The following is a 26,516-nucleotide window of genomic DNA, read 5'->3' as shown; positions in this document are numbered from 1 at the left end:
AAAAATATTAGTTTTTATTGTTCATATGTTATAATATGAATATAGTGTAACAATTTGTTATGTATGGAAGATGAGATTGTATTGTTACAAAGCCAATTCCAATAGATTTATCGGAGGTTCCATTAGCATGCATCTCATCCTATGAATTCTCTAATTATGAGTTGTAAAGCTGTGAATTCTCCATTTATGAGTTGGATGTTTTAACTATTTCAGCCATGAATACTTAATGGGATTCTCATAAATGATGAGTAACTAAATAGAAATTGAAATAAAATTTTTAGGATAAATTAATACAATTTAAATTGAGGAATCAATGAAATAACATCAATTCAAATCCTGAATTTTCAAATGGAAAGAGATATTGAGAGGGAGATAAAGTTAAAATGGGTTATTTCCCTGATTATTTTCACAATATTTTCTAGGACTATAGCGCATATTCACGAAGTCCAAGCTCGACTGAAAACATTTACTATTCAAGCCCACTGCAGTTCCTTTTCGGCTGACTGTAGCATAGCATGTCCAGCATGTTTACAGCCCAACCAAAAGGTTATTCCGCAAGAATTATAGATCATTTTCTTCACTGAAGAGTTTCCGTGTTTTTAAGAAAGAAACAACGCCCCAAGGACACACACACCCCCCTTGCCATCTGCTTCCCCTATGCATGTATGCAAGAAAATGGAACGCAGTAAACGAAATTCAATCAAGTGATAATAAATATCCAAGGTATCTTTAGCAAAAACTACTAATCATCATCTTCACTTTCATCACTGTATGAAACAAGGCCAGTTTTAGCAACATCATTGCTAGGTACTTTCACCGTGTCTGAAGATTTTTCCATATTAAAATCGGGAGTTTTCCCTATCTCTAAATGTTCTTCGACATTTCCCAGGTCCATCTTCGCTTTCTTCGCCTGAGGTTTGACTTTGATAATCATACTTAATGGGCGAGCAGGTGGATTCTTCCTCCCAATTGATTTTTGCTCCTGCGCACAGAATAAGTTGCATTTATAAGCAACAATAACAGCTGTAAGGCGATTCTGGCTTGAACCAGAATTTTCAACCAGACTGACTATAAACATGCTCCATAATTATTAGAACTTATCTTTTTATCATATTGGAACGAGTAGAGTGCTCAAGTTATTGTGCATCGTGACAATACCATCTTCATAATTTAAATTCAATTTTTTATATGAGCTATTACAATTCATTTTTAAGGCTCACGATGTCTATTATTCCTTGGTAGAACTGGTGATGTCTAAATATTAGAAATCAGAATCATTTTGCATTAAAAAATTCAAGCATCAAAAACTCTTGAAAGCAATAAATGTTGACGCTACAATTCTACAATGTCAATCATCAATGCAGCAGTTCTGGCAATTTGTAGGTCAGACACTTGTGCATGCACATATATATTGTCAAGTGAAACATTCCAAATAGTTTGATAGAAATAGAAAACTAACCGGGACTGGAGGAACAAGTGGTGTTTCCTTCAAATCATCCACACTGAATGACTGAGCTGCAACTGCTGCCTGAAAGCGAAACAATAACAACTGGGATGACAGATATACTGAATAAGAAAGATCAAAAGTTCTGAGCATGCCATTCAGAAAGGGAAAAGGAGTTCTGAATAAGTTCATGCAAAATTACAAGGCTACATTGGTCTGCTGGTACAAGAATTTGTAAGCCCCTCACAAACGTTTCTTTCTTGTTTTGGAAATTGGAAGAGAAGCAACGTGGGACTACTCCAATGCATGCATATGGTAACAAAAACATAGCATATAATCACTTTTTCCCGATTCCCAATAGCTCAGACACTTAAAGATCACAAAAGAGGAGATGAATCTCCAAGAATGCATTCTAATTTCCCATGAAGAAAACATTGTTCAATAGGCTTATTTTTTGTAATGAAATGAAAAGGAAGTTCAATCACCACGAGTTTTTAATATATAATATTACAACACCATGACAATGCCGATCATCAAATTCAGAATCCTCAGCATGAACTCAAGGCAAAGCACATGTAGCACCTCAAGAAGCGCATAAAGTTAGTCAACAAATTACTTGGAAACTCCGAAGCTGTCGGGCTTCCTCATCTGCTATCTGCTGCTCATATTCCTTCTTTGACTGCTTGCACAATAAACATATTAAAAAGAGAAAAAGGAAAAGGGAAAAGGCATCAATAAGAACTCTTGAAAAATTAGTTAACAAATAAAAACTATGATCACAATGTCTCGACAGTCAAACCAAAAATTAACTTGTGATCCAAACTCTTTCTATGTAACAGACATTTTCAAAAGAGCTCAATGGGTCTTAAAGCATAGTCTCACCATTTCTAAATTATCAAGAAACTCAGTCTCATCTTCATCCAAAGCTTTCGGTGGTCCTGAAACAAAACCAAGTCATTAAAGCTCCTCCATTCTTCCTTATTACAAATGGGTTCGAGAAGAAAAACCCCAAGACACGAAATAACAATTAATCTAGAAGAAAACCCGGAGGAACTCACTATGCTTGAGTCGTTCATTAAATTCAGCATCCTTCTTGTCCTTATTCTCCTTTAAAATCTACATTTAAAAAATATATAAAAATGACATGATACTGCAGTATGGTTCTAAATCATTACAGTAATTAGCATAAAGTAAAAGGGAAAGGAAAGATGAAAGAGACCTCGAAGAGGGGCCTGTCTCTCTGGGCAGTACCATCCTCAACTCGCTCACCCCTTGATTTCTTTGCTTCATCCAACTGTCATTTACAGTCATCCAATTTGTCAAGAATTTCAAGAACGAAAGAAATAAAATTAGGGTTTTAAGAGGTAGGTAATTATTAATCAGGCAAAACAATTACCTGTTCCTCGGATACGAAATTCATCAACCTTACTGGAAGCCGTAATTCCTCTTCCATCTTGTTTGATTTTTCAACTAACTGTCAAATCCTAACAGATTCCAATTCTATGTTTGTTTTTCCCTCTCCAGAACTTGATGAAAAAACATAAAGTGTCTCATCAGCGCTAGAGAGCAGGACCTAGGCTAGGAGAGAGAAGGTTCTATGTCGTGCGACTGAGCACCATAGTTATGGATGCGCCTTCATTACTATTCTATGGACACGTCTACTGTTTTCTTTGACTTATTGGGCCCACGAGGCCCAATATGTCTTGCCGGGTGGCAATAGAGTCGAACCACACGTTCATGATCTTCAAGTTCTGAATTATTCAGTGAACCACAACTTGAATGGATTATGAATTTTAAAGAAATTGTTAGATTTTGATTTCTCACCGTTTGAAGTTGCCTCCCTGTGATCTGGGCACTGGGAATCCTAGGGTTTCATCTAGAGTAAAAAGTCACAATGGTATTTTGAGCAGTGGATTTTCTAGCTATGGGCATATAAAATACTACATGTATCTTCAGCCAGGTGTGGCGGAAAGAAAGAGAAGAACAAAGAGATAAAAACAGAGAAAAAGAAGCTCGAGTAGATGAAAAGATTGTGCAGGGACTTGCCCATTTTTTCCCATACCGTCTTGGTAAAGAGGGTAGCTCTAGTGTGATTGGTGAAGTTGAGGAGATGATGATATCGGTGAGTACGCGGGAGAAGTCTTCTTTTCTTTGTGTTCTTATCAGTGTAATGATTTTAGCAAGCCATTCATGTTCTTATCATTCACCTTCATCTGAGTCAAGTGACGGTGATTGTGAAGAGGTCTTGTCCATGAAACAATTGAGAAGCAATGATTTGAACCAGTTTATAGAGATTGAATCAGCGTACGTAATTGAAGAAGCAGCTACTCAAGAAGACCAGCGCACGGAGATAGTATTAGGGGCTAATGATTCAAGTCCCTCGAAATCTCAGGGAAGCTTCCTGTAATTTGGACCTTACAATGAGAGTAGCAATTGAGTTTTTCGTAGTGGTAATAAGAGCGATGGCACTAGCGTCGGAGCATCTGGCAGGAAGGTTGAGATATGCATGGGCGGCAAGCGGAGGGAATCGGGAGCATCTGCTCTGCTGGAAGAATTTGAAAGGAAGGTCGGAATGGGGGGTACTGCTGTAGGGTGCAAGTGCATGGGGAAGTGCTAGAATGGTCCTAATGTCAAGGTATCCGATTGTCCTAGTGAAGCTGAAGACATGAGAATGGAGATTTCTGTGCATCCTCCACTTTATCCTCTATGCATTGGAGTTGGTTTGGGAGATGTGGGAGTCATTGTTACTCAACTTCTGGGCAATGGGAAAGACAGGAATCATGCATATCTGATGGCGCCTTCGTGAGGAGATATATTTTACCTTTTTCCTTGTAATTAATTTGAGCAGTTCATTTTCGCGTCACGTCAATTGCAATCGTGATGCTGACTATTGGCACAGTTTCTAGTTAGAAGGACAGAAGAAGAAGAAGAAGAAGAAGAAGAAAACCAAGGAGGCCTTCATAGGTTACACAATCTGATAAATGACGATGATTTGCACTTTAACGTTTAAAAGGAGAATCAGACTGCTTCATGAGTTCACGATTTTTTTTATTTCCCTTTTGCTTGTCTGCAAGTTAATCTTCTGCTAAATACAACAGCAATGAGTTTCAGGATTGGGATTGTGGTTATGCTGTGCCAGTTACTTGGTTTCTGGCCATTTATCAGTGGGATGGCCATCTGCGGGTGCATCCGGCAGGCAAAATCTTGAAATTTGCGTCCACAAACCAATACTGGAAGGTCATATCTGGATTCTAGGTTGCAATCAAGCACCTCTTTCAAAAGATTTAGTAGTGGAAGTTGAGATGGTCCGTGCAATCTATGTTATTCATACTGGAAGTGCATATCCTCAGTCCAACACAAATGGGTGCAAAAAAAAAAGAAGAATGCTGCTTTAACGAGGCTTGCGTGATTTTAGTAACATTAACCACGCACCTGCAATTATACATGAAGCAACACGGGATGTCACGACTGAGCTTGCAGGAAAACGGGAAAGTAGAGCTAAATTCAGCTGAAGGCAGAAAACTTGCTGAGTGAATTGCTGACATTCATGAAATTATTGCCATATCTACAGTTGTAGATACAAGGAGCCATAAAGTAGCAGCTCAGTCGAGAAATTCTAGATAACTCCTGTGGCTTCAATGAGCAGACACACTAATCTTCTACGTGGTGTCTTCCAAATTTTACTGGTTTGATATTGGGCCATCTACGATAAACCAGGGGAGACACAAATTTATTTGATCAAGGCGGCTCCAATGTTCACCACCAACTGCCAAAAAACAACACAGTCGAATTAAAGAAAGACACTTCTGAGTTTCGCATCAAGATAAATATGTTAGTGTATAAGAAAGGTCTTTAACTCAAGACATTCCTCCCAATATCTGAAAATGAACCGCATGGAAAGAGTCTAGAAATCAAATATCCAAATCTAAATTAATCTACACATAAATTCAGAACTAGGATCAATAAGTATTCCTAGTCCAAGAAGGACGCAGGGAGGCTAAAAACAAATAGAAGGTACTCCATCTACACAGGAAGTATACTGGGGAAGCACCAAAAAGGAGTGTTAAGAAGAAATAAATAAGAGTAGTTGAGAAAGAACAAGAAATTCAAAAAATAAAATACACTTAGCCCTAAAATTTAGAGCAAGAGTGGAAACCTCCTGGTCTGAATGCGCGCACAGCATGAGACAACCTTTTCCTAGAACATCCCAGTTTTAAATAATACTTGAGATGTCACTCTCCAGATACACCTTATACCCCAAGGCTTAATCTCTCTCTCTGCAGATGCATCCCATCGTCTGATAGACCATTCACAGCAAAATTCACAGCAAGATCTGTGTGATCACCATTCACTTATTATATCTACTAGACCTTTTCCCAAGCTATTCTTCAGCCACAGACATAAATGGAAACATGTCACGTAATTACTGAGTCATTCCTTTCTAAATTAGCTTCTATTTTTTCATGGACTTGGTTCTCGCTGCCCAACCACTCTAACGTTTATATATATATATATATATATATATATATATATATAATAGAACTCTGATGGTTTTTATATTGATTTTCCTTAAAAACATGTCAAGTGCTGTTTCAAATTCATCCATCAGCAAGGGCAAGAAACTAAACTCAACATAATGCCAAGCTCATGCATTCTGAAACTTGAACTGAGAAAAAAAAATTATTCAAGGAATTTTGTGGTTTCGGGTTCATCTTCTGCTCCAGCAGAGATATCGAGTAAATAAATCAAACAACTGTTAGAAGTCATTTCATGAGATTCTAAAGTCCATAGCAAATCACAGCATTCAAATGGACAAGTGCTAGAAGCAAAACAAGTATCAAGGTGTTCTTAGGTCACGAGAACTAATAAAAGACCACATACAAGGCTTATTATGCATAAGAAAGCAAATCAGTAGAATAGACAAAACAGAACTGGTCCAGGATAATACATTGAACTGCAACAAGATTTTTTTTCTTTTTTCTGAAACAAAATTATCAATACTATATTCAATTTTTATTTCTCATAGACATTGTTTTAAAGAAACTATGAGGAGGCAATACAGCTATTATTAATTTAACTGGTCCAAGTGTCCCTTGTGCTAAAATGTAACATAAAGAATGGTCACGAACAGCAAATATACAGAAATTACACGTTATGAGTACAAACAGCATACTTCATTATTGTGAAGAAGACATACCTTCTCACTCTGGAGAAATAGTTCTGCGAATCTGTCGATTCTCAGCAAGATGATTTACAGCATCCCTAAACCTGCAATAATCCTCAAACTTGTTATAAATCTGATGAGAAATCCTTGCATATGCTGTTATAACACCATCCTTATCTTTCACCCCCTCCTCACCATCTCTTAAACCCTGATAGTGTATTGGAACCTCAACCCCATGACAGTCACGCAAGTGCGACCTTAACCTCGAAGCATCATCTTCACTTGAAACACTCAATCTTGAAGGCAAACCAACCATGATCATTCCTGCACACATCTCCGGCGGAGAACCAAGATTTGTCCTCCATGATTCCGCCAACATTTTCCCCATCTTAACAACCTCCTCATGGTTCCTCTTCATTATCCCATGAATTCCATCCTCAAACCGATTAACAAACTCCAAAGCCGCCGGCACCACTAATTGCGAGCTATAATCCCTAGTCCCAACCCAGGCACTCTCAATCGGCAATCCATTTCCGTACTCATGTGAAACAACCGGATGATGCACATCAAATTCCAAACTCGCTTTCTTGCAATACAGAAATGAAACTGATGGCGGACAAAAAAACCACTTGTGCAGATTACTAACGTAAAAATCAGCCCCGATTTCTTTAACATTTATATCAACACTGCCAATAGCATGAGCTGCATCAACAAAAACCTGCTCCACGCCTTCTTCTCTACAAATTTTAACCAACTCCTTAACCGGAATAACAACACACGGCATCGCCGTTATATGATCAATTATCGCTAACCTAATCTTTCTACCGTTAGCTTTGCCTTTTCCTAATCCTCTCTTAAACTCCGCAATTATCTCCTCATTCGAATTAACCGGAAACGGTAACTGAACCTCAATAACAGAACCCCCGGCACGCGTGACGTAAGCTTGAATGGATTTCTTAACCGCTTCGTAAGCACAGTGGAGCATTAAAACGGTATCGTTTTTAGCAAACTTACCTTCAGCGAAGGCACGGCCAATTTGTTGAAGGACGATGGCGGCCGCAGTGGTGGCGTTATCGACGAGGGAGATTTCATCGACATCATCAGCGTTGATGAGGTTTTTTATGACAGTACGTGAGTGGAGAATTCCTTTTCGGAGAGTATTGAAGTAGAAGTCGTCGGGTTGTTGAAGGAACTGAAGCTGCCAGTTTTTTTGAGCAGCGAGTACAGATCCGGGGCAGCTACCGAAGCTACCGTTGTTAATTCTGGCTACGTTAAGATTATGGTGAGAGAATTCTTCGTGGATTTCCTGTTCTGTTATGTGGCCACTGGTGCGAGGTTTTTTGGAGACCTGCTTTGGCGACGAATCGCCGCCGTTTCGAGGGTCTTTGGCTCCTTCCATTTATTTTTATTTTTTTTATTAGGGGTTTTGAGAGAAGGAAGGCATAGTAACCGAAAGAAATAGAAGAAAATCTAGGGATTTTATTTTATCGAAAGAGAGAGCTCGGTGCAGTGAGGTACTGTTTCTCGAGGGTTATGTTTGGTTAGATTACATTTCAGGGATAAGGGGGAGGACGACGGCGTTTCTTTCTCTCTTTTTTTACGATACTGTTTTACTCTCTGTTCTGGAGATAATTATTTAGAATGTTTGTTTCGGCATCTTGTGGACCGGTGAAAGCTTAATGCTGTTTATCGAAGAGATACGATCACGTGATTAAGGGACCCACATGATGGCGATGATAGCACGTGCGACTCATTAATTAATTAAGACACAAACTAGTTTATGTGGTAACTTCACTGTCCATTGTCAGTGAAATCGCTATGGATTTCAATAAGCTTCGTCTTCTTTTTCCTTTTTTTTCTTTTTCCTTATACGTGGTATTTGTTAAAGTTTTAATTTGATAATATATTTTGATTTATTTTTAATAGAGTTATTGTAATTTTAAAAACATTTCTTGATATTTGATTAGTAGTTGATTTTTACAAATAAATATCATTTTTATTTCTTGCAAAGAAAAAATAAAATTATGAAGATTGAAAAACAAAAATGCGAGTTTTTTTTTAATACGGTTTAAGACGTGTTTTTTTATGAATTATAGCCTTTAAAATTATTATTTTTTATTTTTTAAGAAAATCAATCTTAACATTGATAAGTTTTGTTTGGTAAGAGAAGTTTAATTTAAGTGTTTTTTATTCATTATCTTATAAAAAACAATTGAAGCTTGCAAAAAAAATTATTCAATTTAGTTTTTATTTAATCATAGAGTAAAAGTTTATTTAAGACTATAAATTGGTTTTGTTGAGGCATGTAGGGATTTTTTAGGAGTTTTAAGGTTAAATTTTCATTGAAAGTGAGTTTTTTAGGTCAATTTAGTTAAGGTTAAACCTTCAAGGCATAAAAAATAGTGAATCTACACAAGCATGCGAACAAAATAGTGAATCTTATATCACTATAGGTGACGTGTTCTCTATTTTGTTTGTTTTTTAGGGGGGATACAAAAATAAGAAGAATAAAAAAAGAAGAAGCTAGATGAGTGATCATGATTTACTAACTCGCGTATGTATATCTTGTCATCTTTTTGTTGATCGGGTTATGTTGACCTATCAAGGCAATGTAGATAAACTTTTTTAAAACAACCCTTTTTAAAAATGTTTTGATTAAAATTAATTATAATAAAATTATATAAATTATTTAGAATTTTATTGTATTAAATACAATTTAATAATGCATCACCACTAGTGCCAACATAGAATTCAATCGCCATGGTCGGAGAATAGGGAAAGGGGTTGTTTGGTCTAAAAATATATTTTTTTTCAAGTTATTTTCACATAAAAACCTTTAAAACATCATAAAAACATCCATAAACAACCTATTAACCTCTAAACACTACAAAACCACAAAAAAAAATCAACTAAGCACAAAAATTAAAATGAATCTTGATCTATTTTTTAGGCATATTTATAGGTAAAAATCATCACCATCGAACCTTTCTCGTCAAATGAAACCTGTTGATACCAAAAACAGTGGTCTCACCAGTAATTTTTTTTTTTCCTTGTTATTTTAAGGCAACTCTCTTCCTTCTCAAACCAACAAATTGAGATATTAAAAAAATAAAATTTTGAGTAAAAATGAAAATTACAAAGACTATAGGGATTATAAAGGAAGAGAAAGCAAGGTGAGAAGATGAAAAAAAGAATTTCCTTGTAATTTCATAGTGTAGATGAGTTTTTATTTTATTTTATACTTTAGTTTTTTTTTGTTAAATTTTGTCTCTTCTAAGAAAATTTTGACAAATTGATCATGAAATTAGATATTAAAAATTGCAATAAAAAAAAAGATTTGAGGATAAAAATGAAAAAACAAAGGGTCTTGTGGATTATTACAATGATTTACCTGAGTTTTTTATAATATTTTTGAATTTTTATAAATTGATTTCAATTAAGAAGTTCTCATGAAATCTCATGTTTGGAATAATTTTGAGTGATAAAAAATGAATTTTAAATAGAATTTAATTTTTAAAAATAATATAAAAATAGATTAGAGTTCAACTCCTGATATACTACACTAAAGAGAATAAATTAATGTTAAGACTAACATTTCTAAAATATTCACCTTAGCGTCTTTTTTCTTAAATCTTTTAAAAAATAAAATAAAGATAATGATGATAATAATATAAAAACAAAATAAATTAAACTTTTTATTTTTATAAACATGTAAATTTATCTTATTGATAAAGTTTTATTAGAATATTTTGTAAACGTAATTTGTAATTTAGTGTTTTCTTTTTATTTGATTCACAGAAAGTGGGGCTTTGTAGGCGCAAAGTAACGTGGGCCGTAATTCGGAGGAAATTGAATTAATTTAACGAGGGGTTGGAACGACATCGGAGATGTTCATACACGATTCATCCTGTTACAGAATGACAATTAAAAAATGGCCTGTTGACTTTATGTGGACCAATCTGTAACGTAGCTGTCTTCTCTCTCTCGTGTAAAAGGAAAATCGAACACAACAGGTGACGACGGAGAGAGCTCCCTAGCTTGCGAGGAAAAAGACCCATAATCCTAAAAATCACTTCGAAAATATTTCCATTTTTTAACTGAGATTAAAAAAAAAGGGACTGAAGATTTACTCTGCAAATCCTTCAATTTTCCTTCTATCCCTCTCAGGTACGTCGATTCTATTGTCCTCGTCTCGTCTCAATTTCATTCAATATTGGTTTTGTTTTGCTGAAGAAAACTAGATCCTTTTCCTTGACACAAAGTTGAATTCTAACTGGTCTCTTTTTCTTTCAGATGTCTGTGCGAGAGGAAGATTTTGGTGCCCAATTGTGCAGAGAGATCAGGTTTTCTTGCATTCAATTTGATCTTTGAAGCTGATAATTTTGGTTCTTTAGTTGGGTTCTTGACTGTACTGGGGATTTCTTGAACTGGGTTTGCATCAAAACCCTTTCTTGCTCTGGGGTTTTAGATTTTACCGGGGGGTTTTGGTTTGTCAAGGTCCTCCCATTCGGTATCTTCTTCCGCATCAACATTGAGATTGGATCGCAATTCTTGAGCTGCTGGTGTATCAGACCTTTGTAGGCTGTTTTGTTTATGATTCTTAATTGAATTTCAATCAATAATCAATTGACAGTCTCAAAGTTGTCACTTTGAATTCTCTTGTCATAATTGGCCCTGGGATACAACTGTCTGTAGCTTTATATAGAGTTTGATTTTGGCTTCTAGGTTATTCTTGATTATTCGATAAAGAAACTTTGAATTGCAATGACTAATCCACCACCACCTTCCCTTGGATATTCTGTTACTGTTACTCCCTCAAACCCTGACTCATCAACCCCTCAACCAGTGAAGAATTCTGCTCCTCCTCCTACGATGTTACCTGGAGCTCCGCGATTTCCTCCTCCTAAATTGCAACAAGATCAGATCCCTTCTCCTTTTTTTCGGAACCCAAATTTGTTGTCACCTGCCAATGGGGTTAGGAGCCCAGTTCCTCATCTAAGCACCCCCCCTGGTCCTCCTGTTTTTAAATCGCCAGTCCGGCCTGCTGCTGTGCCTTTTCGGACTTCTCCTGCAACTCCTCAACCAATTGCTTTCTCATCAGGCTCAACATTGCCAACATCCTCGCCTCCTCATTTTTCAAATGGTTCAGTTGAGTTGCAGCACCAAGTTCCCCTCGCTACAGAGGACTCAACACTTGTCAATGAATCATTATGTGCTTTGTTCTCTGCTCACAAGGTATCTCTATCATTCTCTCTCCTGTTCAAACTGAAGGCACCAATTGTTGTGGGGATTTTTTTTCTTTTTTGTCTTTTATGAGATTGTTGTTATGATTTTGAGAGCACCTTTTTGTTTGGTTAATAAATTGTTGTCTGATTATCCTTTCTTTCCAAATGCCTCGCCTATATATATGCTTGAATCTTGTGATTTTTTTGTTTACATTAAAGTTGCAATTTTCAATTGAACTTGAGCTCGGCTCATTTTGTTATTAGGTCTTGAAGCAAAAGAAACTAACAAATGTTCCAAGTTTGGGCTTTGGGGCATTATTTTCTCCTGGGAGAGAGATTTTTCCAGGTCCTCAAATATTACAGCGTGATCCTCATCGTTGCCACAATTGTGGAGCTTATGCAAATCTTTATTGCAAGATATTACTTGGTTCAGGCCAGTGGCAATGTGTGATTTGCCGGAAACTGAATGGAAGTGAAGGTGAATATGTAGCTCCAAGCAAAGAAGATCTTCGCAACTTTCCAGAACTTTCATCACCCATTGTTGATTATGTTCGAACTGGGAACAAGAGACCTGGTTTTATTCCTGTTTCTGATTCCAGAATGTCTGCACCCGTTGTACTTGTTATAGATGACTGTTTAGATGAACCCCACCTGCAGCATTTACAAAGCTCTTTGCATGCATTTGTGGATTCACTCCCCCCTACAGCAAGAATTGGAATAATACTATATGGCCGTACAGTGTCAGTTTATGATTTTTCAGAGGAATCAATGGCATCTGCTGATGTACTTCCTGGTGACAAATCACCTATTCAAGAGTCCTTGAAAGCATTGATCTATGGAACTGGTGTGTACTTGTCACCAATGCATGCTTCAAAGGAAGTAGCGCACAAAATATTCTCATCTTTGAGACCGTATAAATCGAACATTGCAGAAGCTTTAAGAGATCGGTGCCTGGGTACTGCAGTTGAGGTTGCTCTGGCTATAATTCAAGGACCATCAGCAGAAATGTCCCGAGGTGTAGTTAAAAGGAATGGAGGCAATAGCAGGATCATCGTGTGTGCTGGCGGGCCTAATACATATGGCCCTGGATCAGTTCCTCATTCTTTTAGCCACCCAAATTATCCTCATCTGGAAAAAACAGCCTTGAAATGGATGGAGAACCTGGGTCGTGAAGCGCATAGAAATAATGCAGTAGTTGACATTCTGTGTGCTGGAACTTGCCCTGTTAGAATTCCAGTTTTGCAGCCGCTTGCAAAGGCATCTGGAGGTGTTTTGGTTCTTCACGATGACTTTGGGGAGGCCTTTGGTGTGAATTTGCAAAGGGCATCTTCTAGGGCATCAGGTTCCCATGGTTTGTTGGAGATTCGATGTTCTGATGATATTTTAATTACTCAAGTTGTGGGTCCTGGTGAAGAAGCGCATGTTGACACACACGAAACTTTCAAGAATGACAATGCACTGTGCATTCAAATGCTAAGTGTTGAAGAAACACAAAGCTTTGCACTCTCTATGGAAACTAAAGGAGACATCAAGAGCGATTGTGTATTTTTCCAGTTTACTGTTCTATACGCAAACATTTATCAAGCTGATATTTCAAGAGTGGTTACTGTCAAGTTGCCTACTGTGGATAGTGTTTCAGCATATCTTGAAAGTTTTCAAGATGAAGTGGCTGCAATCCTTATCGCCAAGAGAACCCTCTTGCGAGCCAAAAACCATTCAGATGCCATGGATATGCGTGGAACAATAGATGAAAGAATTAAAGACATTGCTTTAAAATTTGGGTCCCTAGTACCCAAGTCAAAACTTCATAGATTTCCTAAAGAACTCTCTGCATTACCAGAGCTCCTTTTCCATCTTAGAAGGGGCCCTCTTTTGGGAAGCATTGTTGGTCATGAAGATGAGAGGTCTGTGTTGCGGAATTTGTTTTTGAATGCATCTTTTGATCTTTCACTCCGTATGGTAGCACCTCGTTGTCTAATGCACCGAGAAGGGGGAACTTTTGAGGAACTTCCAGCTTATGACCTTGCGATGCAGTCTGATACAGCTGTTGTTCTTGACCATGGTACAGATGTCTTCATTTGGTTGGTAAGTGACTTGACTTTTCTTCTTGCTGTTTTATGTTGGCATCCTTTTGCAATTCCCTGATATTGCTAATTATTGAATATTTTTATTTTGTATGTTTATTTCCCCTGCGTTTCTCATGAACTGAGCATCTTCAACTGTGGGTGTGTCTGCTGTCTGTTTTTGCATGGTTTGTGAGCACTTTTGTGTCATGGATAAAAAATTCGGTATTTTCTGTTCAAGTTTGTGACCGGGAAGGAAATTCAAGAATTTATTGCAGATATAGGGAGGAGACAAACACTTGACGGTGCTATGGTTTATGTAATGATCTAATTTCAGGTGATGGAAAAACATTCAAGCACAACATTTCCTGGCAGAAATATTGATAGGTGAAACAAATGGAAAACATTTATTGCTTCCCTGCTTATAATTGTTTCAGAAAAAAGAATCCTTTTGTGATTCAATAAAAAAGGAAATTTAGAGGCATTTTTTCTAATTCTGAAGTAATAGATTGAAAGTAAGAAGCGTGCTAGTACCTCTAATGATGCCAGTCTTCCACTTAAATATCAATTTCTATATTTTCAGCTGGCAGCTTTTATGTTAATTTTCCTCACTACGACTGCCTGTTTCTGAGAGGATATCTGATTGCTATGTACATGCATATATCAAACTAGTGTTGGTTTGAGTCCACTAGTCTATTTCTCGAGTTTCTTTCTGTGTCGGCTGGCATTTAAGTCCTGATATACAAAGACACTTTCTCAATAACTTTTTACTACAGGGTGCTGAGCTAGCCGCTGATGAAGGAAGAAGTGCAGCTGCTTTAGCAGCTTGCAGAACATTAGTTGAAGAGATAACTGAATTGCGGTTTCCAGCACCTAGAATCCTTGCATTCAAGGTTTTTTTTCCTTGATTCTTTGCAATCCATTTCTATGCACCTTTGTCCTTAATTTTTTCTTTTTGTGGCCTAACTGATCAACTTGTTGGTTTGGGTTTAATGACAGGAGGGAAGCTCTCAAGCTAGATATTTTGTTTCTCGGCTGATACCTGCGCACAAGGACCCACCTTATGAACAGGTTAGGGTGGAAAAGAGAAAAATAAGCTCTTGGTCAATAATATTAGTAGGCTTATAGTGTTGGATTTTTACCAATTTGATGGAACTTGATTGCAGGAGGCAAGATTCCCGCAGCTTCGATCTCTGACAACAGAACAACGAACAAAGCTAAAAAGCAGCTTTATTCACTTTGATGATCCAAGTTTCTGTGAGTGGATGCGAAGTCTGAAAGTGGTGCCCCCAGAACCAAGTTAATTTGTAGTTTTACATAATTTAATTGCTAATGTACTTCCAGAAAAGGGGAGTCTTGGGAACTGCATCCTGCCTCGCCTGTGGAAATCCATCTTCTCCTGTCTCTATTTTTTTTTTCTTTCCGTGGTCGAGGGGGTGTTACCTGGATGGTGTCTTCGGTGGCTATCATCTCATCCTTAATTTTTTTTTTTTTCACAAAGAAAACATCTGTACTCACCGTCACTTGAAAAGGTTTGAAATGGTCCCCGTCCTATTCTGTTTCCCGGTTGAAATGCTTTGGATGAGCAATAAAGCCTTCGTGGTTTTGTTCCATCTTCACCGTTATTTTGATAGCGTATCGGATCTCCTTTGCTCCGCCTCTTTCAGGCATGATTCTTCATGAAGTTTTCAATTTGCTAGAGCAGGTGTCATGCCCCACGTGTTGGATGTTGACCTTTTAATCTCTTTTATCTCAGATGAACATCCTCCATCATTTTGCTTTGCCTAGGGCAGGTTGTGATTTGAAGTGTGAAGCCGGTGTTGCTTCGCAGAGGAAATGGTTTTCTTCATTTCTGAATCAAACACGAGAGCCACCAGCTTACATTAGTGTTTTTGGAGAAAAAATATTTACCCTGAAGGAGGGGATACTGTTTACCATGGAACTGCTCACTCACAATTCACTAATCTTGTCATCTAACCGCTTCATCCTACACTATCTGATAAATTTTATAGTGTTTCAGGAGTAACTATCAATATTTATTTTGCAGGAGAGACATAACGAGAGAGAAACAAGAAAGAAAAAATGATAAAAAAAATATTTTTGAATTTATATGGAAATATTTTTATCATTTAGGGTCTAAATCAGTTTTTTTCTTTTATTATATTTCTCTCTTTTCAAAGTGAGTTTATAAAATAAATATTATTAGTTATTCTTGGAATATTCTAGAAGTTTTCTATTATTTTCATTATCACTACTATTATTATAATTATTCTATCATTTCACAACTAATGTAGAAAACAAGTATTATTTTGAGAGAAATATTTTCTTTAACATGGATAAACAGTGAAATGAAAGATGACTTGTTCTGCAAGAAAAGTTTTTTGACAAGATAGATATTCTTGAATAACTAGAGTGATTCACTTTAAAAAAAAAAAAAGAAACTACCATGATCAAATAATTATGGCATATATCTCATATATTATTTTTTTATATAAGTCTTGCCACAACTTACAATGAGGAAAGATATAAGAGGAAGAGGGAGAAGAAGAAGAAAAGAACTCTAGTGACATATTAAAGTTTTGATTTTAATATCAACAATATCATTAGAAAGATCTTCCAACAATATCATCAATGATAATTGGAGTGGGTCATATTTGTTGTTAAAGATAAGTGAGTTATCCTAATTCACTCTAATTAATATTGATAATTGTTTAAGTGTTGTTAGATTTGTCTCGTCAATATTCTTTTATGATACTAGCGATCATTAATCAATATATATATATATAAAAACAAACAATCTTTTTTTAATGTTTTGCCTTTCTTTTTTTTATTTTTATTATTGTTAACATGTTTTAAATCATGTTAATTGAAAAGAGATGAGAAACACAAGTGTAGAAATTTGCCAGATATTTTTTTGTTTGTTGATTCTAGAAGTGTGGATTGTTTACTTGACATGTCTAATACTAGTGTAGCAGTTTGCCAGATACAATTGTCAGGTAGAAAGGTTGCTAAACAAGTATAACTAGCTCTTTGTCATGAAGAAAAAGGCACAATTGTCAGGTATCTATCTCTGGTTGGTCTTAATTGTTACAGTCTCGGTCTTTGCTTGAACCATGGCGGCCATGGTTTCTGGGTTCTTGAAGAGATGTCTTCAGCGAACTTCCTGATGAATTTGGTGCTGAGGTGAACCAGCTACGATTTTTTTCTTTTTTGTTACTGAATAGGGTCGTAGCCAAAGTTGTTAAAATCACGATTTTAACACGGCACGAAAAAAACAATACAAACTCGGATCGTAAAAACGGATCGTAAAATCGTAAGGAATTTTAAAATACGTTAACAAAAAATTCATGCTTCAAATAAAAATTCATACATAATTCAAGCATCTGAAAATTCATGCTTCAAATAAAAATTCATACATAATTTAAATAACTTTTCATTAGCAATGGTAACAAAACAACTCCATAATCAAATACATCAACTTTAGGCATCAATGAGTCTGTGGCAGGTCTAGCCATTGAGAAATTTGCTATTTTCGCCCGAAATGTGGAATCGAGAAGAATATTCGTTGTTCGAATATCCTTGTGAACGATGTTTGGTTGAGTGTGTTCATGCATGTATTGCAGGCCATTGGCCACTTCTAGTGCTACATGTAACCTTTGACTCCAAGTGAGGAAACCCACAGAGCTTGAGGAAGATTCAGAGGTGGGATGCAACCACTTTTCCAGTAACCCATTTTCTGCAAATTCATAGACCAAGAAGCGATTTCCTTCTCTGTCAAATCCAGATGACATCCCCATTAGTTTAACCAGATTTGCATGACTGGCTTTCTGCAAAATCTTTAGTTCTTCTGTGACATCATCCTTGGTTTTCTTCACTGCAAAGACCCCGCCATTGATTTTGGCCCTATATACTGATCCCCATATCTTATAATGTTCATTTAGATCCATCGTTCCCTCCATGATCTCTTTAACCTCATAAATGATCGGCTTGCCCAGATAGCCTGAAACCCCTGGAAGCAGCTTATCTGGTGTGATCGGTGCCCGGTTGGTTAATTAGAAAAGGGAATTAGGGATTTGTTCGGTGAAAGAGAAGGAGTGAAGACTGAAGATTCTTTTGTGATTGAAGGCTAAAGAGTGAAGACCGCGTGGCATGACTGTGCATTTCCACAGCCAATAAGCGCCTGACAGCTGGACCATGGGGGAGGACACTTTATTTCAGTGCATGCATTTTGTTCAATCGTAAAATTGGTCTTGAAATCGCGATTTCGCGCGATTTCATCCGATTTCACCTATTTTTGATTTTTTCAAACAATTCAGCACGTAAAACATGTTTTGACTCCTAAAATCGTACGATTTTACGAGTCAAAACGCGATTTTAACAACCTTGGTCGTAGCCTCTCTATCTTTTCCATAAATCATATTTGTAGTTTATATCCCTTTTAAGTTAGTGCCCTCTGTATTACAATCTCGAAATAAAATCCATGAATTCAATCTACAATGTAGGGAAAGACCTACGTCGATCTATACCATTATTCAAGATATCTAAATTATCTGTTATTGGAAAAAACTCAGCTTGAAAAGCAACAAATTTTATTTAGCAAAATAAAAACATGAGAAACTAGAGATAAATGATTTTGGACCGGTGTTGTTGAAAATGTATTTTTAGACACTGAATGATACATGATACAATGTTTATGGATATAATTGGATTGAGTTTGAGTTCATAATTGTATTTATTTCAACTTTTGATATTTTATAAATTATAAATCCAAATATTTAATTTTTTTTAGATTCAAATGGATTCGATATACAAGATACCTTTTCTCCCATATAAATGTTATTCCTACGTATCTTTTAAAAAAATCAAAACCTACAAAGTGTGCCTAAAAAAAAAAAAACCAATTAAATGTAGTTATGTAGAAAGAAAAAAGACATCAAACTCATTAAGAAAAATTAAAACACTCATTTCTCTCACTCTAATACAATTAGCTTTTCAAAAGATTTTTTTTGTTGGAGTATACATAGTAAAAAAAACTATATGTATGCTATTCAAAATGATTTTTTTTATCAATTTTCTCTCATTAGAGAAGCTCTAAGACTAAAACATGCCTTGATAGTTGGCATTCCATGTTATTGAAAAATATATTATTGAAAAATCATAACATGTGTTAATTAACCAAATATTTTTAATTTTATAGCTATGGTAAAACATAAATTACACCATATCACAAAAATAAATGAAGCCCAAGGTTAAGGATTAAAGAGTAAAGTGTAATGAATAACGTCGATATTTGTTGATGGTTAAAAAAAAAAAAAATTCATTCAACATAATACTAAGATAATATTTAATAATAATAGCAGTTATTTTTTAAAATATTTTTTTTCTTGAAAATGTATTAAAATAATATTTTTAAATTTATAACTATGGTAAAACATAAATTACACCATATCACAAAAATAAATGAAGCCTAAGGTTAAGGATTAAAGAGTAAAGTATAATGAATAACGTTGATATTTGTTAATGATTAAAAATAAAAAAAAAAACCATTCAATAATGATAAGATAATGTTTAATAATAATAGCAGTTACTTTTTAAAATATTTTTTTATTTGAAAATATATTAAAATAATATATATTTTTTAATTTTTTTAAAATTATTTTTAATATCAACGTATTAAAATTATATAAAATTATTAAAAAATTAATTATTATTTTTAAAAAAACACGGTTGGCCCTGATACATATTAAAGTAGAAACTTAACATTTTTTTAATTAGAAGAAATTAATTTGTAATTGTGCTAAAAGTGTAGGGTAATCTAATTTTGAAAAAGAAGCTTCCGATCCAAAATACGAATTCTTCTGTTAATCCGACCCGCAAATAGTGTAAACCCGGTTCAGTGACCAATCAGAACAAGAATATATATATATATATATTAAAGTCGATTTTTTTCAACGCTATCTAGGGTTTTACTTTAAGACAGAGAGAGAGCTCTTTTGTGTTATCCCCCACTGCACTTGCTTTTGTTCTCTCCTGCTGTGGATACACAACAACGCCACCACCAGCGTCAACCCGATTCGTACTCTCTCTCTCTCCCTCTCTCCCTCTCTCTCCCTCTCCCTTTTATCTTTTTATCAACTGTAATAATTTTATTTGATGAAACCACAAATTGGGTTTCATAACCCAAAACTCATTTTTCCAGATCTGAAACACTGCTGTTTCTGTTGACTTACTGATTTTCTGATTAGCAACTGATCGGAGATTAGTAATTCTCTTTTTTTATTTCTATTTTTTGGGATTCGAATTTTAACACTCAATCTTGTTTTCAATCTCGGTAAAGGTTTATTAGTATTGGGTGAAATGCGAGTTACTGTTTATGATTTCTGTTTAAGTTGTCTGATTGAAGCTTTTTTTCTGGTAAATAATTTCTGAGCAGGTGTAATTTTTAAGCTGTGAAAAATGGCTGGTGGTAAAAAGAAGGAGGTTAAGAAAGAGACTGGGTTAGGTCTCTCTTTCAAAAAGGAAGAGAATTTTGGGGAATGGTACTCAGAGGTGAGTGAATCTTTAGTTTATTCTGTGCAATAGATTCTATGTAGACAATCATGAATTGCTGATCATTCTATGAGGAATTATTCAGTAATGCGAGCATGATGCATAATGATTTAGTGAACACTTAAATTCCCGGCTTTCACTGTGAATTTGTTTTCCTTTTGGTTTGTACAGGTGGTTGTGAATGGGGAGATGATTGAATATTATGACATTTCTGGTTGCTATATTCTGAGGCCATGGGCAATGTCAATATGGGAGATTATGCAAGTAAGTTTGTACTTCACATATCATCTGTTGTTTATTTCTTGATTTTAGTATCTTCTATACTATATGGGTGATTGATTTTCTCTTGTTTCTTCTCCCTTTACCGAAAGTACTTTTGACTATTATCAATTGTACTGGTGATGACATTTGAATCCTTCTACTGGTTTTTAATTTTTAATGTAGCAGTTGTTTTTCTATGTTATATGAATTTAATCAATCCTTGTTCTTTCTAATTTATAGGTCATTGTGGTAATATATTTTTCAATCTCAATGATGTCAATCCGCAGGTATTCTTTGATGCAGAAATCAAGAAAATGAAAATTAAGAATTGCTACTTCCCTCTTTTTGTTTCATCTAGTGTTCTGGAAAAGGAAAAGGATCACATTGAGGGCTTTGCTCCAGAGGTCAGTGTTTCTCTCTCTTTTCTCTGCATCATCCGGGATTTGAACTTTGTTTGTTGACTTGGCAGGTGGGTTACTATGCTTTCGAATTTAGAAGCCATTCATTTTGTCACTTTAAAAATCGCCTTGTTTTGTATGTAAAATTGCACTCTGCCATAAACCATTATAAATTAAAATAAAATTTTATTGTAAATTTGTAGTGTTACTAGTCATGAAATATAAGGTTTAATAGGTACAAACACATCTGCTCAGTTCATTGTTCCTTTTGAAATGATTCTGAGTTTAAATCCAGTCCAGAGTACAAGTAAAGTTTATGGTCTTATAATTGAGGTTAAGTTGTACTGTTTTTGTTTCGGAATCAGGAACATATCTCATGTTCTTAGATTGGTGTTGTTTGGTTTGGGACCATACCTCACCATAAGAGTGCAGGTTCATTGCTAGAGAACATGCTTAATTGAAATTTTTTGTAGGATAGCTTTGTTTCCAAATTCTCGTCATGGACCCATATTGTTGCGATCATAACTGGGTAATGGGATCTTAAAATTTTGGTGTTACTCAACCAACAACAATTTTTTATCTGCTGTAGCATTTCATTTTCCTGTGCAAGAAAGCAACTTTTTATATACAGAAAAGAAAAGAGGTCCTTACTTTATCAACTTGGTCTTTTCCAGGTTGCTTGGGTGACAAAGTCAGGAAAATCTGACTTGGAGATTCCTATTGCCATCCGTCCAACTAGTGAGACTGTTATGTATCCCTATTTTTCTAAGTGGATCAGGGGACACCGTGACCTGCCTCTGAAACTCAACCAATGGTGCAATGTTGTTCGTTGGGAGTTCAGCAATCCTACACCATTTATCAGGTAGTTTGTTTTGGATTTCTTCATGGTTAACTGTTTTTTTCCGTGATGAATTGGATGTAAGATATTTGATTTATATTGTAAAAACTCACTTCTGTGTTGTGTCATGCAAAGATCTTAAGATGTTTTTATTCATTTTCTTAAAGAAACCGCTTTATTTAATCCGTGGAAGCTAGCTGCCAAAAAATCCTGGTCTGCAGAAAGAATTTAACTCATATTAGTCCATACTGATGGATTATCCATTTGTTTTAGGAGCCGGGAGTTCCTCTGGCAGGAAGGGCACACTGCTTTTGCAACAAAGCAAGAAGCAGATGAAGAGGTATGAATTTGAGAACTTAAGTTCCTGTCCTTGCAGAAGTAAAACATTTTAAAAACTTGAATTTTGTGTCTAGAGAGAAAAACATCTTGAAATTATTAATGACATCCATCTTTCTTCTTTCTTACGGCTAGCTTTTTTTTTCTTTCATTTTTTGTTGTTGATTTGGTATATGATCATGATAAGTGCATTTATCTTTAGAGGAGCCAATCAATCCATAAACAAGTCAATCATATTCTGGTTTGGAGCACGTATACTTACGTGATGACATTTTCTTTCCATGAAATTATCATTTTACTTTGCCATCTTATTGTAGTTCACATGAAACACATATTTCTAACCTTTCATTGAATCTTGAAGCGGTTATATTACCGAATGGGCTGGGGGGCAGCCATTTCCTTTGTTGTCAGCTGCTCATATTATAATTCTCTTAACTATAAAAAAAGCTAGATAGGTTTGGGATGTTGTGAATACTCTAACCCACTTATCAAGAAGTACTTCTTTTGTATAAAAATATTTCTCTGGTCTTTTTTATAAGCATGTTTGTCTGGTTTCTGATAATCAAATCTCATAACCCATACATTAAATATGAGCGATGTTGTTATACTTCTCTAAAAAAAAGTTTCATTTGTAATTTCAGTGTCTTTTTTTATGCATCAGGTCCTTCAAATATTGGAACTGTACAGACGCATATATGAAGAATTCTTGGCTATTCCTATTATAAAGGGCAAGAAAAGTGAGATGGAGAAGTTTGCTGGTGGACTTTACACAACTAGCGTTGAGGTATGTAAAACATAACGCAGACAAGAAAATCCCATGTCATATTTATTGAATTTTAAGGTATTTGCATTTCCTAGTTACTAGCATGTTTTAGTCTGAATCTTATTGTTTCAAATTTGTGTGTTTCCACTAGGCATTTATTCCCAACACTGGACGTGGTATCCAAGGTGCAACTTCTCATTGTCTGGGCCAAAATTTTGCAAAAATGTTTGAAATAAACTTCGAAAATGAGAAGGGGGAGAAGGGAATGGCCTGGCAGAACTCTTGGGCCTATAGTACTCGAACGGTAAACTTTCTGATTTTATCATCTGGAGTTGTACTATTGCCACTCATTACCTAGAAAACATATTCTTTCTTTTCTTTTCTAGGTGGTATGATTCGTAGGTAGTCCCTTTTATGCTTCAGAGTTGCCTAGCTATCACATTGATGCATTTGTTAATGTTCGTTTATCTTGATGCCATTTCATCTCATCCTTTTCCTTTTACAGATTGGAGTCATGGTGATGGTTCATGGTGATGACAAAGGCTTGGTTCTGCCACCTAAAGTGTCATCTGTCCAAGTTATCGTCGTTCCTGTGCCTTTCAAAGATGCTAATACTCAAGGAATCTTTGATGCATGTGCTGCAACTGTGGATACTTTGTGTGAAGCAGGTATTCGTGCTGAGGCTGATTACAGAGAGAATTACTCACCTGGTTGGAAATACTCTCACTGGGAAATGAAAGGTGTTCCTCTGAGGATTGAAATTGGGCCCAAAGATTTGGCAAATAATCAGGCGAGTATCCCTTCCCTCCATTTTACTGTACTGGTTTCATTGTCTTCCAACTGCACTGCTCTTTCCTATATTGTTTCACCTAATTTGTTCTGTTTATTGCTAGAGTCAAATGCTAATAGTAATTTGCTTTCGGCTCACAGGTACGTGCTGTTCGCCGTGACAATGCAGCAAAAGTGGATATCAGTTGTGACAATTTGGCGGAGAAAGTAAAGGATATGCTGGATGATATTCAAAAGAGCATGTTCGATGCTGCTAAACAAAAGCGAGATGCTTGCATTCAAGTTGCGAAAACTTGGGATGAATTCAAGGAAGCTCTCAGTCAAAGGAAAATGATCTTAGCTCCTTGGTGTGATGAGGAGGTATGATATCATCATTGCTAACCTTTTCATTGCGTATGATTTAAATTTTTTGCTCTTTGTAAAATTCTTTGTTGATTACGAGGTTTCATTCATATGCTTTTGTTTAGTCCATGCCAGTGTTGTGTGCATTTGTTTTTCATACTTCTGTCCCAGTTTGAATTGCTATGACACAAGTATTGTGACAAAAAGTTATTTGGGTTCATATTTTGCTACTTGATTGCCCCATGTTTTCATTACTAATTTATTCTTGTATTATTTGAATGCTAGGTCTGTATAGTGATGCATTCTATCAATACTTTGGATTTATTTGTCTAGTAAAGTTTGGTTTTTTGCTCTGTACTTGCCAAATAAATTTAGTAAACTCCCTTTTAGATATAGATAGATCTCATTACCACATAATGTTTTTCGTAATTATATATCATTTCTAACTAACAGGTTTTTGTTTTTACAGGAGGTGGAAAAGGATGTGAAAGATCGAACAAGAGGTGAAATGGGAGCAGCCAAGAGTCTTTGTTCCCCATTTGACCAGCCCGAGCTCCCTGAAGGTACTAGTACTCCCTCTTATTTCATGTCATGGTCACTCCTTTCACTATTGCTTTTACCTGTAATCTAATTTCAGTCAAGAATGCTGTGTCAATTTTTTTCAATTCTGCTCTTTGTTACTTCAGAAACTTATGATAGTGGAAAAGACTTATCTAGGCTTGAAAGCTGCTTCTTTCTACTTGTGTTTCAATATGAAGAAATTAATTTCATACTGGAGGTTTGGTAGATTCTTGACATTGGGACAATGTTGTAAATGCACAGGCGCTAGAAATCTATTGGCTTGTATTTTAGATAGAAGTGTATAAGCCTGTGGTTGTGTGGTTTGTCCTACAGATTTCCATCATTGTGTGAGTATGTCTTAAGGGCGATGAATCTAGCAGAATTAAGCAAATTAATGTCAATGGGAAGCCTCTGTGCTCTCAATGAATCAAATATTCATAGCAAGAAATATGCAGCTTGCAGTTTCATCCTATGTTGATCCCTGAATACTGCTTAATGTATTTTTTTTTGTTAAATTTTATAGGTACTACATGCTTTGCTTCTGGAAAGCCTGCAAAAAAGTGGACCTACTGGGGCAGGAGTTACTAGATTATCAGGTCTTGGTGCAATCTTCCTTCTCAATTTTCAAATTGTTTGAATTTCAGGTGCTTATGTACTTCAGTTGGAGCACATACTAAACTAATTTGTCAGCAGAACATAGGAAATGAGGGGAATATACTAAGTTTTGTTTCTTGAAATTGTAATCGATTTCTGACTTTGATTCCACTTGAAATGTTGGGTTGCGAAGTTCAAATCAGACACAACAAATAGGTTGCCACATAATATATACAATCTTTTTAATGATTCATCGGGTTCTTTTGTGGACCAAGTTTGCCAGTGTTTTAACTTCTTTCACTGGTGTTTTTATTTCACTTTTCAGCAACAGAAAAGATGCATCTTTTTAAAGGTTATATTAGTGATTGGAGAGGTTGTGGTGGCTAAACAAAATGTGTTTGGTCAAAATACCTCAGGCGAGGGGAATAGACATTTGAAGAGGGTAGCTTTTGGTTTAAAAAAAGGGTTCGGAGCTAAAAGGCTAGACAACTTCACTGTCAAAGCCAGACATGCTCGCATTGTTTAAATCTTGTTTTAGATTCCAACTTCCCTCTCGCAAAGAGTGTTCAAGAAGGAAAAGGAAGAGAGGGCACGTCTCTTTATGATCAAAACGTCAGTTTATCAATAGTCTTTCCGGAAATGTGGGCTTGATTTTTCTGTGCGCCTCAAACAACAAATTTCAAACTATTTATAAATATTCGTCATCTTGCAATATAATTTAGAGAAAACTTAGATGTTTGTGTTTAATCTTAGGTATTGTTTGGCTATTGTTGTGATAAAGACAGGGCAATAAGGACAGAGGAGACAAGATAGAACAAGAGATGGAGATAAAATTGTTGAAGAGAGAATTGTGTTTGATAATGGTGTAGAAGATGGACCAAGTGTTTTTGTATCATGTTTGTATAATGTTGGATAAGATAACAAAATTTGAAAAAGTATATTATATCATTAATGTGTTACTTATAAGCTTATATATTTAAAAAATAATTAGATATATATATTTTTTTACTTTAGTTTATATTAAGTGTTGAAATTAATAATAGTATAATAACTCTGGTTTGTTGGGATGATCTTGGGCCCAACTAACCCTAGGCCTAGACTAGTCCAAGTTTAAAAAATCAAAAGATTGACTTGACTTGATTCGATCAAAACTAGGGTTGATCGTAACATGATTGACCCGGGGTTAAAC

At 35.6% G+C, this 26,516-nt stretch overlaps 4 protein-coding genes across 10 annotated transcripts; 2 read left to right on the top strand and 2 right to left on the bottom strand.

The window, feature by feature from the left end:
- Positions 1-686: 686 nt before the first annotated feature.
- On the bottom strand, positions 687-3,591 carry LOC7455391 (uncharacterized). The gene is made up of 7 exons (XM_002320223.4): positions 2,841-3,591; positions 2,664-2,738; positions 2,503-2,560; positions 2,327-2,382; positions 2,061-2,123; positions 1,460-1,528; positions 687-982 (listed from the first exon to the last, which is right to left on the bottom strand). Exons 1-7 carry the CDS (start codon positions 2,895-2,897, stop codon positions 743-745), a joined length of 618 nt encoding a protein of 205 aa, XP_002320259.1. The 5' UTR covers positions 2,898-3,591; the 3' UTR covers positions 687-742.
- Positions 3,592-4,747: 1,156 nt separating this feature from the next.
- LOC7495177 (L-cysteine desulfhydrase) lies at positions 4,748-8,244 on the bottom strand. The gene is made up of 2 exons (XM_002320222.4): positions 6,642-8,244; positions 4,748-5,210 (listed from the first exon to the last, which is right to left on the bottom strand). Exon 1 carries the CDS (start codon positions 8,005-8,007, stop codon positions 6,646-6,648), a length of 1,362 nt encoding a protein of 453 aa, XP_002320258.1. The 5' UTR covers positions 8,008-8,244; the 3' UTR covers positions 4,748-5,210; positions 6,642-6,645.
- A 2,296-nt stretch (positions 8,245-10,540) lies between these two features.
- Positions 10,541-15,509, top strand: LOC7455390 (protein transport protein SEC23). Of its 2 annotated transcripts, none has more exons than XR_002977784.2 (6): positions 10,541-10,775; positions 10,902-11,843; positions 12,098-13,918; positions 14,234-14,283; positions 14,673-14,789; positions 14,896-14,967. XR_002977784.2 is itself a non-coding variant. In XM_024585057.2 (6 exons), exons 2-6 carry the CDS (start codon positions 11,373-11,375, stop codon positions 15,198-15,200), a joined length of 2,619 nt encoding a protein of 872 aa, XP_024440825.1. In that variant the 5' UTR covers positions 10,548-10,775; positions 10,902-11,372; the 3' UTR covers positions 15,201-15,509. The 2 variants fall into 2 exon arrangements, 1 of the variants encoding a protein (XP_024440825.1); XM_024585057.2 differs by lacking the exon at positions 14,234-14,283 and adding an exon at positions 15,063-15,509 and having other exon boundaries at positions 10,548-10,775.
- Positions 15,510-19,815: 4,306 nt separating this feature from the next.
- On the top strand, positions 19,816-26,275 carry LOC7486842 (proline--tRNA ligase, cytoplasmic). Of its 6 annotated transcripts, none has more exons than XM_052446938.1 (13): positions 19,816-19,972; positions 20,330-20,445; positions 20,617-20,709; positions 20,994-21,110; positions 21,779-21,966; positions 22,216-22,282; positions 22,940-23,062; positions 23,193-23,345; positions 23,547-23,831; positions 23,972-24,190; positions 24,642-24,735; positions 25,257-25,329; positions 26,113-26,275. In XM_052446938.1, exons 2-12 carry the CDS (start codon positions 20,353-20,355, stop codon positions 25,319-25,321), a joined length of 1,497 nt encoding a protein of 498 aa, XP_052302898.1. In that variant the 5' UTR covers positions 19,816-19,972; positions 20,330-20,352; the 3' UTR covers positions 25,322-25,329; positions 26,113-26,275. The 6 variants fall into 6 exon arrangements, with proteins under 6 accessions (XP_052302898.1, XP_024441166.2, XP_052302899.1 ...); XM_024585398.2 differs by having other exon boundaries at positions 26,109-26,275; XM_052446939.1 differs by having other exon boundaries at positions 26,081-26,275.
- Positions 26,276-26,516: the final 241 nt, after the last annotated feature.

This window comes from Populus trichocarpa, chromosome 14, assembly GCF_000002775.5.
Source record: "Populus trichocarpa isolate Nisqually-1 chromosome 14, P.trichocarpa_v4.1, whole genome shotgun sequence".
Lineage (NCBI taxonomy): Eukaryota > Viridiplantae > Streptophyta > Magnoliopsida > Malpighiales > Salicaceae > Populus > Populus trichocarpa.
The sequence above is the reverse complement of the archived record's forward strand: the minus strand, read 5'-3'. Positions and strand labels throughout refer to the sequence as shown.

Excerpts from the sequence above, each read along its gene's own strand:
- LOC7455390 (XM_024585057.2), top strand. The coding sequence starts at position 11,373 with ATGACTAATCCACCACCACCTTCCCTTGGATATTCTGTTACTGTTACT. Across the intron at positions 14,790-14,895 it reads CTAGAATCCTTGCATTCAAG|GAGGGAAGCTCTCAAGCTAG; the intron begins GTTTTTTTTCCT and ends GTTTAATGACAG. Across the intron at positions 14,968-15,062 it reads AGGACCCACCTTATGAACAG|GAGGCAAGATTCCCGCAGCT; the intron begins GTTAGGGTGGAA and ends ACTTGATTGCAG.
- LOC7495177 (XM_002320222.4), bottom strand. The coding sequence starts at position 8,007 with ATGGAAGGAGCCAAAGACCCTCGAAACGGCGGCGATTCGTCGCCAAAG.
- LOC7486842 (XM_052446938.1), top strand. The coding sequence starts at position 20,353 with ATGGCTGGTGGTAAAAAGAAGGAGGTTAAGAAAGAGACTGGGTTAGGT. Across the intron at positions 20,710-20,993 it reads CAATATGGGAGATTATGCAA|GTATTCTTTGATGCAGAAAT; the intron begins GTAAGTTTGTAC and ends GTCAATCCGCAG. Across the intron at positions 21,111-21,778 it reads TTGAGGGCTTTGCTCCAGAG|GTTGCTTGGGTGACAAAGTC; the intron begins GTCAGTGTTTCT and ends GGTCTTTTCCAG.
- LOC7455391 (XM_002320223.4), bottom strand. The coding sequence starts at position 2,897 with ATGGAAGAGGAATTACGGCTTCCAGTAAGGTTGATGAATTTCGTATCC. Across the intron at positions 2,383-2,502 it reads TAATGAACGACTCAAGCATA|GACCACCGAAAGCTTTGGAT; the intron begins GTGAGTTCCTCC and ends GTTTTGTTTCAG. Across the intron at positions 983-1,459 it reads CACTTGTTCCTCCAGTCCCG|GAGCAAAAATCAATTGGGAG; the intron begins GTTAGTTTTCTA and ends TTCTGTGCGCAG.